This window comes from Brachyistius frenatus, unplaced genomic scaffold, assembly GCF_029030835.1.
Source record: "Brachyistius frenatus isolate BFR_SWC_R1_liver_20210118 unplaced genomic scaffold, ASM2903083v1 Contig_217, whole genome shotgun sequence".
Taxonomy (NCBI): domain Eukaryota; kingdom Metazoa; phylum Chordata; class Actinopteri; family Embiotocidae; genus Brachyistius; species Brachyistius frenatus.
The window spans coordinates 114,880-127,500 of NW_027210816.1; the positions used below are offsets into that span (position 1 = coordinate 114,880).

General features: G+C 45.3%; 1 protein-coding gene across 5 annotated transcripts in view; it reads right to left on the bottom strand.

The window, feature by feature from the left end:
- Positions 1–12,621, bottom strand: part of fgfr3 (fibroblast growth factor receptor 3) — a 63,319-nt gene that overhangs the window by 28,999 nt on the left and 21,699 nt on the right. For 3 of the 5 annotated variants that reach the window (XM_069719555.1, XM_069719554.1, XM_069719552.1), the window contains exons 3-4: positions 9,662–9,925; positions 7,677–7,742 (exon numbers count right to left, since the gene is read on the bottom strand). In XM_069719555.1, coding sequence (XP_069575656.1) covers positions 7,677–7,742; positions 9,662–9,925 — 330 coding nt within the window. The remainder of the gene's footprint in view (positions 1–7,676; positions 7,743–9,661; positions 9,926–12,621) is intronic. The other 2 variants (XM_069719556.1, XM_069719557.1) reach the window with 1 other exon arrangement.

Consider the following 12,621-nt stretch of genomic DNA (forward strand, 5'->3'; position numbering starts at 1 on the left):
GCCCCTCCACCCCCACCCCGACGCAACAATACGAGAGTTCATCTGAAGCGTCCGATCCGGAGAGTTTGGAAACCTGTCAGGGCGATTTATTGAGTTGTATTGAGAAGACGGAGGGACAAAGGAGAGTGTAGCGAGTCAGAGGGGCTTATTGTTGCTGCTGTGGAGGGTGAGAGCACTGAGGCATGGCTCGCTCACCCTCTTTATGTGTGTGTGTGTGTGTGTGTGTGTGTGTGTGTGTGTGTGTGTGTGTGTGTGTGTGTGTGTGTGTGTGTGTGTGTGTGTGTGTGTGTGTGTGTGTGTGTGTGTGTGTGTGTGTGTGTGTGTGCGTGCGCGTGTTTCCCCGGACAAAAGCCGGGGAGGTGGCCGACCGGTCATCAGATGTCTCTTTTACTTTGTGTGTGTGTGAGAGAGTGTGTGTGTACCATCTGTGTGTGTGTGTGCTTGTGTGTGTGTGTGTGTGTGTGTGTGTGTGTGTGTGTGTGTGTGTGTGTGTGTGTGTGCGTGCGTGCCATCAGACTCGGGTCAGACAATAGCTGAGGAGTAATTCTCACCCTCGAGCACCACACTGGGAGGATCTTATCTCACCGGGACAACTCAGGTGACACGTCAGTCACCGTTAAAACATAATGATCTTCTTTGATCTACAACGTACGTGGGTGTGCGTGTGTGTGTGTTTGTGTGTGCGTTTATCATCAGGCCTGGAGTGTCCCGATACACATTTCTTTTTTTGGCTCCCGCTCACACACGGCGTAATTACAAGCAGGCCGAGGGGAGATTTTCAGCGATGAAAGACGCATCTTCTTAGAAAGCAAACAAACACCACTGAACTCCATCAAACGCACTATAAACCGTGTGTGTGTGTGTGTGTCTAATGAAGCACACCGGGCTCTGCCTGAATAAGAGACTCCCCAGCTTGCAAAGACAAACACTCTCCACGTGCAACCACACACACACACAAGGCTTCCACCTTAAAAGGGAAACGTCTGTTAGATTTCATTACTTCTCTCCCCCGTCTCTGTTTCTGTCGCTCTGCGATCGCACAGCCCTCCACAGAACCTCTGAGGAGTCTGCACACATTGTTTTCTTGGCATTGAAATCCCCCCCCCCCACACACACACACACACACACACCCTCCACACACACACACACACACACACACACACACACACACACACACACACACACACACACACACACACACACACACACACACACACACACACACACACGGAGTTTTTTTTAAACAGTCTCTCTTCCCAATGTGTGGTCCTCCTGCTGCTGCTGCTCCTGACCTCATCTGGGCCTGAAAACACCTTCTTCCTCCTCCTCCAGTCCCAATGATGTTTTTAAACCCAAAATAGATGTGGAATCAAGCTCGGGGAGTCTTTGTTTTGTCCCTATAACACACGGAGATTTATTGTCTGACCTTTGAACTGCTTCGTACTAAATGACGTGTTCCTTCACGAGATCACCTGTCAATCAGACAGAGTGGGTGGAGCTGTGGCGTCTTCGTCCTCAGATTCATTTACATTTTTTGTACTTATTCTACGTCAGGAACAACATCACCTTCTTTTTTTCTCACCTCAATCAGTTTTTAGGATAAATATTCTGTTCAGTTTATTAAGTTACATTATAAACGGTAAAAGGAAACTGTTTAAGTTGCAAACTGCTTTAATATAATAACATTTTTGCCCTTCTTCTCTTTCTTTTTTTCCCCAACTTTAAATTAAAAATAAGTGTGAAATTGTACAGCCGTGTCATATGACATGACATTAGATTACTATTAAGCGGAGAAGTACTTTATTCTGGCCAGTATTGTTATAAAAGAACCAAAAGTTGTATTTCTAGTGCTTCCAAAATGTGACACATGATTTGCTGGCCCTTAACACTTTACTTTAAGAAGCTGAAACACCTTCCACCCTAAAAAAAAAAAGTTACAAAAATTGAAACTCTTTCCCAGTGTGGAAACAGCAGTCGAAATTCTGATTCCAGCATGTTTTTTGATTTACTGCGGAGTCCTGCTCTGTACGCTCAGCAACACACAGGAATCCCATCCCGTGTCTAATTGGGTGGATGGTATTTCCTCAGCAGAGGGGAGAGGGATTTTCTCGGGAGGAGGGAAGAGGGAGACCGGAGCAAGAAACCCCTCCACCTCCACAGGGACGGGATCTTGCAGCTAACCCTGCAGTGGAAAGTGGTTTTACAGTTGCAGTGTCACGTCCACCTGTCAGCTGCGGAGGTTAACTCGAGGAGGGGAATCTCTCCGGGAGCCTAAAAATACACAAGTGTGTTTCTGTTTGTTTGGTTTATGTTGGATAACGAAGTGCTGGCTGCAGGAATCACTGAACACCGACAGCGAAGAGGTCGGTCAGCGGGAGGAGAGTGTGTGTCAGAGTCTCACACCTTCACAGACAAACAAACACACACACACACACACACACACGCACACGCACACACACACACACACGCATACACACACACACACACACACACACACACACACACACCCCGGGTAGTTTTACAAGGAAAAAGTCTGATATTAGAGCTGAGATCAGGAGCTTGGAAGCATTACTCGAACTCAGTGATATAATGAAATACAAAAGTCAGGATATAACGAATGTTTCAGCTGCTGCTACTTGAATAGCTGCTTGATTTTCCTTCTTGATGATAAAACATAGTCGGAAAATTGTCACTAATTTGAATGAGATTTTGTACAAAAGTTTGGCCACGAGCCAAAAAAATCTTTAAAAAAAAAATTAATTTTCCTCTCATGATTTCTTTTCCGAATATTTCCACTATTTTCTCTTGCACTGCTCAGTTGAAGGACAGATATCTGGCAGATGTGACGCCACGACTGTCTGCCACAGTGTGTATTTTGATGCCGATCCAGATACACATTAAAATGTTCTGAATCCTCTTCTCTTATTAAGTACCGTCTGACTGCAGAAAACAGAGCGTTATTTTCTTTATTTGGATCATGCATCGCTGCAACAAGTGTTCTGCAGCCCAGTGTTCACCTCTGTGGCTCTCCTATCTGCTTCAACTTCACTGCAACAGCAATTAGCTGCAGCAGGACACGGTGCGGTGCCCATGGCCACGGCACATGGCCACGGCACAAGGCCCCTTCAGCGCTCAGACACCGATCTGGGGGGAAAAAGGAGGAGGAGGAGGGGAGGTCTAATTGTGTAATTGTATAATTTGCCCTCGCTGACGCCTACGAGCACACAGGCAGATTTCATTACAGATTACACTGGGGCTCTTTTGAAGGCACGCTGCCCCGGAGAGCCTGCGGGGACTCAAGGCAAACAGAGGCTGGAGGAACGGCGGCCACGGAGCAGCGTAGCGTGGCCATGGCGTCCGGCTCTCTGCTCTCCTGCCAGGGTAAACAAGGAGGCCTGCATAGCTCGGGAGCACAGCACAGCACAGATTAGGCTCTGTTAACATCCCCCCCCCGACACACACACACACACACACACACACACACACACACACACACACACACACACACACACACACACACACACACACACACACACACACACACACACACACACACAGTGCCCTTTCACTTCACACAGGCTCGGAGTGTGTACACTGCTTTCCGCACTGTAAAAAAGTACTCACTGTTCGTAACTCGTATTCATCGTGTGAGGGCAGATGATCGGTGAATCGCTTATTTACCCATCTATCAGTGCAAAATCTACATTTTGAAAGCCTGAAAAATGCATGTTATTACTTTCTTCTGCAAGACTCGAGCTTATTCTGAGAGATCAGAGGTAAGGAGATATAAATATGAATCAAAAAGGCAGCGACAAGTCGCTCCCACGTCTTTACTGACATCTTTGTTCAGTCTCAATATCGTGAACTTAAAGTAAATAAAAACGAGTGGAATCTGGATTCAACAATATTATTTCAGCCTCTTATGAACTTGTCAAGCACTTTAAGCAACACTATTTCATTTAGCACGTTTTGATGTGTTGCCTCATTTACATTATTATAAACTTTCTGTGGTTTTCTAACTTCCAAACTGCTCCCTCTCCTCATTAATAAACTCTCTTCTCTATCTCTACGTGTCTGTTATCTTCCTCTCTGGTTGTGGACGTTGTTCCGCTCACCGACAGCGACTCTCCGCCCGGCCGTGTGGCTCGTCACATGGCTCCTTCCCGCTACAGTCGGCTAATTATCGGTGGCTTAGCGGACATTAAGCAGGCGATAGGGGGGGTTTAATGTTTCTGGGCTAATCCCTCTCCTTTTGGCCAGGAAATCGGAGCCTCGTATGTCATGAGGTAGACTTACATCGAGAGATTAAGTCTGGCAGTCTGAGGCTATTTACCGGCATTCAGGATGTCTGCAGTAAGCTGCCACCGCCGCTGCCACTTCGGCCCGTTCAGAAAACACTGCGGGCTTTTCACTGCAGCGCATTCAGACACATTCAGGGTCTCACACTGGAGGCGTGAAGCTTATCCACAGCGACTCGCAGTACAAAGACATCAACAGGAAGCTTTCTGCAGCGTTACTCTGCAGCTCGTTCTCTCTGCTGTAATCTCTCTGGATAAGAGCTGCAGCTAAATGCCTCCAAGAAAAAAAAAAGGAAAATATGAAGGCACGATTATATTCTTAATTCTCCTACATCTACAGTGAGGAGAATGAGGAGATTAAATGTGGAAAGTGATAGCAATATAAAGAATATGAACACAGACAGGCTGTGTATTAACAGATGTCCCAGGGCTCAATAAATGATTGAACTCCTGAGTGCATTGAGTTATAAAAACTGAAATTATTTTTAACTGTAGAGTGGTGTTGTGGAAAAATAAAGAGAATTTAGATAAATTGTGAGGCGATTCTCTGACGTACAACTGCCTCACTGATAGTCGTTGCATGTTTTTGAACCTCTGTTGTTTTCAAAACTCCTTTTCCATGCAGTTTTAAGTATGAACTACATTGTTAAGATTTCTGTTACAGATTTATTTTACTCTCTGAGAAAGTAAAGCAGAAACTCTCAACTTAATTCATTTGGGCATTAAAACCTATACTTTCATTTTGATAGTGGAGAGATGACGGGAAGTCAGTGGGCAGAGAAACTGGGTATGACTCGCAAGGAATGTCCCCAAGCTGAACTCATACTGAGCATCTTACTCTAAGAGCACCAGGACGCTCATTAACACAATAAAAGATTTGATCTGTCAGCAAAGACATGGTGCTGAAATACAATAAGCATCTAAAAGTAAAAAAGTATTTCTGCATATAAAGTTGTTGCAGTTGCTTCTGGGGCTGTTCTTCTTTTTGTAAAGCTATCCTGGAGGAAGCTCTTTGCTGTGCTGCACATCATTTTAGCACCAGTCCATCGTTTCACATAACTCTCTCTCAACTGGAGCTGGATGACAAAAGATTGGGGTGTGATATTAATGATGACCAAGGGGCACCAAGGTTGTTACAGTAGCAGTGGCATCTCCTACAGTCACTGTGTCAGTGACAACACTTGATTCGGTTGAAGCTTTGCAGCAACGCTGACAAACGGTCTTTGATTTCAGTCGGTCGTCTTGCCTGTCGCTCTCAAACACTAAAATTTCTCCATATTTTGCTTCTGGCACCGGTTTTGTTGAGCAGTTAAGGTGGACTGGGAGTTAGTTCGGTATATTATGGTCTGTTTGACACTACTGGCAGGTTTTGTGCTGCTTTTTAGTTTAGAACGGACGCCTGCAGCCTGCTGTCGCCGTGATGACGAGTCTAATCGAATACTGTTTCGAAAAACTGAACCTTCAAAGTACGAAAACAGTCTTTTGCAAAAATATTCATCCATCTCTTCATTCCATCCATCCATCCATCCATCCATCCATCCATCCATCCATCCATCCATCCATCCATCCATCCATCGTTTCTGTCTCTATCATCCCCCTCTCTTCACTTCCATCCTGTCGTCTCTGCTCCTTCACAGACTTTTCACCGTTCACTTCTCTTCTTTTTCTGATTTGTTTCTGACTGTCTGCGCCTCACCTTCGGCTGTCTCCCTCCGTACGGTACAACAAAGGCGCCGCAGCGCGGCGTCTGGCTGGTCGAGAGCTCGCCGAGGGGGCGGAGACGCTTTCTGTCGCGCCAGCTGACAGAACAGAGCGTGTAAAGTGTACGCAGCCAGCAGAAGCTGTCCTTCATCTCTCTTTGTTCACCTACACCTGAACTCCACACGTGTCTGAATGCCAAAGCAGCTGACATCACAACAAAGCGCGGAGAGAGGCGCTACCTGCCGTAGAGCCACCCGGCTTTTATCTTCGGTTTACTGCTCTGTGGAGGAGGTTTAATGTGAGCTCAGCAAGGCGGCGAGCGGTTATAGGAGCAATATAATGTCAATTACAGATATAAAACTCAAGAATGAATCTAATCACCAGCATAAATCCATTGATAGTCACACAGCGGCCCATTAAAGCAACTTCCTGCTGAAGTGCAGACAGAATCTTTCATCACAGTGACAAGTGAAATGAGTCCAAACTGTAAAATGCAGATTAAGGTCTGAGGTTAAAGGCACCACAGTGTGAAGTAAATTATGTGAAGAGCTCATTTGTGCACCGCAAGAGGTGTGTGTTAAATACAGCAAACGTTCTCCTCTGTTCGAAGCTCATAACAACATGAAGTAAATGGAAGAAATAAAGATGTAAATGGAAATCAGAGAGCCTGGAACACTTATAACAACCGTCTGGGATAAGTGTCATGTTTTAAATCATCCATCTAAGTTTAAGTTTTAGTTTTTAATAAATTATGTCAGGTAAAAAAAAAAAAACAGGAAGTTATATAACTTATATTGGACTTCCTTCTTGCAGGATGGCATTAATTTATTGCAAATGTAGTCCAAACTTCATTGTAAGTAATCACAATTGCCGTTGAAAAACAATAAAAACCTGAAGTTTTATGTAAATAAAACTAAACTTGTCTTAGGGTAAGCATAAACTTTACTGCTCATGTCTCACATACAGGGATCCTAAAATCTGTCCTTTTGCTATCAAAGTGAAATAATGCTGCTAAAGATTTATTAAAGTAATATGTTTTGAACCCGGACCCCGACCTGGACCCCGACCCGGACCCCGACCTGGACCCGTTCACAGCTCTCAATGTGGCAGGTGCTGCTCATTAAGCTTAACGACGTGGTTCACGCCACCTTAATCAGACTCGGGTTGTTGTTGGTTTTTTTTTTTTTACATGAAAAGTCCAGAACACATTAACACTCTGTTTTTAAGTGATAAGAATAATAGTGCAAGCTGGTAAAACACTTGGAAGATGCATGATTCTCTTCTCAGTGGTTAATAAAAAAAAACTGAAGGTAAAAGAGGAATAATACAAAAAAAAGTCACAATTTGTGGACTATATGTCCAAGTCAAGGTTGATCAGTTTAACATTTAGGGGTGTGGTTTTAGTTAATGAAACATTATTTTAATAAAATCAGGGTTAAAATAATCATTTAAGCTTTAAGTTGCTCCTGTTTCTAGTTTCTTCTTCACTTTTTTTTTTTCCTACTTCCAGTTAAAGCTCTTTTGCTTTTCAAGTTTTGTTCTCTGTAAAACATTATATTAATCAAAAGGTCTTTCATCATGAGCTAGTAAAGGTATTAGTTTGATCTTATTCATTTGCTTAGTCATATTTTCCTGCCTATAAAATGTGGTTAAAGAAAAAGATAATTAAGAATTCACCATTTTCATTACCTGCATCTTCTGGGTCTTCATCGTAGTCTTCATCATCACCAGACGACAGAGAATCTGGGAAAGAAAAGGGAAGACAAGAAGTGTTGTGAAAGTTTGGATTTAAGAGAATTCACTAAGCTGAACAACATGAATAAAACGTCTGTTCTCTCGAGACTCGCTGAACTCTGAGAGCCATCAGATAGCAAAGAAACAACATCTGGAAAGTTTGTAGCCCACAATCTATTTGATGGAAAATTGAGGGAAATAAAGAGGGCAGGAATTGTGTGCATGCTTAATGTTGGCGATTAAATGGAGTGTGTTGAACGAGTCCGATTAGACAGAACGTGCACCCGCCCACACGGATGCATGAATGCATATTCAAACCCGACTGTTCACTGCGAGGGTCATGAATGAGTCCACAGTTCTCTGCAGTTGTCAGATATTACAACCTAAACATTTCCACACACGGTACAAATGAGAGGCTCGTTAGTGTCGCCACGACGCGCTCGTGTGAGCGTGCGTGCAGATAAACCGCACGGGGAAAAAAAACAAAAACGCCAACTCAGTCCAGCTCCCCTTACAACGCACACCGACGCGAACTCTCGCTGACGGTGAGCGTGTGAGCCGACGCGTGATTATTCTCCCGCAGCAGACACGCCTGTTTAGGTTTTGCTGTATCACACCTTCTCGCCGCGGCGCTGTAATTATTTTTGATCTGACCTCTGAAGTTTTCTGGTTCGGCTCCACAGGTCTGGTTAATGAGAGCCAGCTGTTACCTCGACAACCCCGGTGAGCTAAAACTGCTCCTGAAACTCCTGACTAGCAGGTTTCCGTTTCCATTATTCGACACCTCGGGTCCACAGCTCCGCTCAGCTGCTGCAAGCAACCACAGCAGCAGAGCTTCCTACGTGCTCTCGAACAGTGCTGCTTCCAATATGTGTAGCGAGCGTGTACGACATGATTTTTGGCCCCTTTCTGCTGTCTGGACGCCATCCAGGTGCTAAATCTGATACCGCCGCTAAATATCTGACACCTTACTCAAATATTTGAGGAAAAACACAATAGTCCGTGTGTGTTTTAGATGGAGCTGAGGCTCCCGTGTTTAAAGTAGAGGGAGGAGAACAGGATATTGCAGTTCCACAGTGTAAAAAAGACTTCTCGTGTAATTCAAACATGCGCCGAGTGCTGAAGTGATACGAAATGTCAGTCAGCAATGATTTGCTTCCTGTGTGGTTTTAACTCGTGAGACATGCCGAGCGCAGCTGGGAGCAGATTCGGTTTTTATCACTTTATTTGTGTGCTTGTTTCAAGAAAAGAAAATCGGGACTTTCCAGAAAAAAAAAAACGTGACTTGGCATGATGGATTTCTTCCTTTCAGTGACGTGTGGAGTGTGTTTGCATGCATCATCCTTCAGATTTGTAGGTCCGGGAGGAGAAGCTGTCCACCTTTGATCAGTCCTGGAAGAGGCCAATTTTACCTCGGCTTAGAGCCAAAAACCATGCGTGTGTGTGTGTGTGTGTGTGTGTGTATTTGTGTGAGGAGGTGGGGTTGAGTCGAAAAGAGAGCGAACTCTCTCATTTCTTGCCACCCCATCTGTTTCCAATGATGAAATGTTTCGAGCTAATTGCTTTCTAATTAGTTGTCAATAACGGGCTCAGCTGGTGTCCAAGACTTTTACAGGGAAAAACACCGGCCGGCTTTTAAAGCTGCTGCATGCTCCCTTCTCCCCCCACCTCCCTGACACACACTTCTTCCCCCCCCATCCCAGTCCCCTCCTCCCCTCATTGCATTCCTACAAGAGCTCTGCTTGCATCACATACTTGTTCAAAATGCCCCAGCGTTGAGAAGAAACACTCGACTCCAACGTCATCACACTTAAGCACTTAGTTGGTAAGCTGCGAGCCTTAGTCTGGCTCCATCAGAAGGGGAATCTGTGGTCCTCCTTACAATGAATATTTTCCCACTGGCTCTATAATCACCCCGAAGCGCTCACCTGTCACCCTGATGGTGTAGTTGTTGAGCAGCGCGTTGCTGTGGGCGAGCCGGCACGAGTAGACTCCCGAGTCCTCGTACGACACGTTAATGATGCGCAGCATCCTCTGGCCCAGCCTCGTCCGGTTGCCAGGCGCCAGTCCGACGCCGTCCTTGAACCAGACGATGGGCTCCGAGGGGTCATCGAGGTCACATGACATCTGCAGGGTGTCGCCCATGCCCAGGACGTAGTCCTCCAGGTAGGATGTCTCGCTGGACACGGAGTCTATACATGAAAAGACAGAAACAGTGGTTCATGAAAAAAAAAGTCCTTTATCCTTCGAGTCCTTTATCAGCATTATTAGTTTTCTACCTGTAAAATCTGAATCAGCTATTTCTATATAGTAGAAATCTAATAATAAAAGGTTTATGATTTTTGCATATTCGCCCTCTTCCCTTTTCCACCGTGTATTCAAGAAGAAAACTCGGCCTGCAGTTTTCTTAGTAGAAGAGAGAACCCTCCTCCACCTAAAACAAAGAGGCAGTGGTGCAGAGGAAGCTGCCGACCTGCTGGCGAGCTACCTGCAAATGAGCTTTCAGAAGTCAGGAAAGAGCAACTTTTTATTCCAGCATGAAGAAGAAGACGATCTGAGCCCCCCTCCTCTCCCAACCTTCCCTGTCAAACACCAGCTCATTTACTCCAGCAGCTCCGTGTGCCAGCTCGGCTGGAGCCAGGGAAAAATCAACATGTTTACCAGCCTCAGTGAGGATGCTGGCCTCCGCCTAGGGACGGAGGAGAGACGGAGGGACACACGTCTGGATAAATAAACACTGGCTGCCTTTGCGCCTCCTCTCGTCCTTTCATCCGAAGTGTCTTCATATCCGAGACCACAATCGCACATCGCCGCCGTCAGAAACAGAGATATAAAAGACGATCTCGCGTCCCGGTTGCTCTGGCTACCGTTCGAGTGAACGTCCTGATGCACTCAAACACACAAGGGTCCTTATAAGCACACAAACGGACTCGTACTTCCACACATGCAAGAGAACAGCCGCTGTAGAAGTCTTTCAATGAGCTGCTCGGGCAACAAACGACACAACACACACACTTGTTTGCGCACACAAACGCACACCCATGGGAAACAGTGAACGAGGTGTGTTAAGAGCGTGATTTATGACGGCAAATACAGCCGCTATTGACCCGCTGAAAAGGGCAGCGGCGTTACTGAGGCGCGCTGACAGGCGGCGAACGTGAATGCAGCCCTCAAACCGAGAGCACGGGATTGGAGCTGAGAGGCAAGGTTGAAACCAGGAGTGGCCCAGACAAGACAATCTTCACGGGGAATACGCAATAGGTGCCCTAAATTATGGATGAGCTCGTCGAACGCGAGGCAAAACTCACAACTCGCAGACCGACGCGGCTGTTTGTGTCGGAGGAGCAGCGGGCAGAGCTGCCGGAGTTACTTTGAAATACGTTTTTCAGGGACAGAACTCAAATCTTAAAGTAATAAATAAATACTTTAAAACCTGGATATGCAAAATAACCAGTAACTACAGCCCTTAAATAAATGTAGTGGAGTAAAACAAAAAAATTCCCGCAAACATCAAATATTTTCTGCAGGTCTTAAATAAAGTGCAGAGAACAGATGGATAAGTGAATTGTTTTTCTCCGTCTCATTGCATCTATCAGAAATCCAGGAGATGTTAAGTCAATAATGTGCTTAAGGTGGCAGCGCAGCTCTCCACGTGGCCTCCGGCTTTGACAGCCGTATTTAAAACCGTTTTGTTTTAAACAAAAAGGCCCATTCAGGAGAAGAAAAACACTCCGGCAACAGAGCAGAGCGCATAAATCCAAGCCGCGCGGCATGAATGGGCTCGCTCATGTTGTGTATGAAGAAAAACTTAGGAAATCGGGCTGCGGAGTATCTGCGGGTCTTAAACACGAGGAATCGGCCTTTATGGGGCAGATATAATAATCTCCCGAGACTCATAGCTCACTTTAGCTTTATGGACCCCAAAGCAGTCGAGCACGGCCTCCTCTGGCAGCTCCGAACGAGCAGCAGCAGCAGCAGCAGCAGCAGCAGCAGCAGCACTGCAACTGGGGCTCTGTATTAGGCACATATTTCTTTCTTAAAGGGTCAGTTCACCCAAAATCCAAAAACATACACGACAAATGAGTTTCAGTTTTATGTGCCGAGGTTTTGAGATATTCATCTTTAATATGTTTCTGTTTGTTAAGAATATGAGCAAATTAACTTTTAAATGAAACGTAATTACAATTTTGAGGAGAATGAGAATTTGCTCAGGGGAGAAAAAAAAGAGGCCTTTTCTGCATCAATCTTATTCTCCTCATTTAAACATCTATTTGAAGCTCGCTGCAGCCTCCATGGAAGAAAATATAGATTAGACATTACACTTTATTTAATTAGGAATTGTTATAGCCATGAAACGAGGTGCATTTGTGTGATCTCACGCGGCGTCTTTGCTTTGATCCTGTGGAAACGGATAGGAGGAACATTTGTACACTGCATGTTTACATTGCCGGAGGCGAAACGAATGCAATTTACAGCAAAGAACAAAACAAAACAAAGCTATATCCCTCGTGTATTAATAAAATGCAATTTCTTAGGTGTCGCACAAAAAGAGCAAAGCCCTCTTTTTCCTTGGTCACCATCAAGGACAAAATATCTGCTCCTGCTTCAGATCGTTGCACTTTGAAATGCAGATTTGAAGCTGCTTTGAATGAAAGTGGGATCGGTTTGAAAGGCCTCACTTTGCACAACCTTTCAGGACGCCGAGCTGCAGCAGAGACCGAGATCTACCTCTAGAGTGAACGTCCTGTAATATCAGGTCGCCGGTTTGATCACACTGACAAGAGACGGGTCTTTGAGCAACAATGTTCTCCACAGAAATATGCAAAGAGGGAATTCCTAATTAGTGGCCGAGGACTTTAAATCCAGCTGCTGTCTGTCCGGTGGTGGT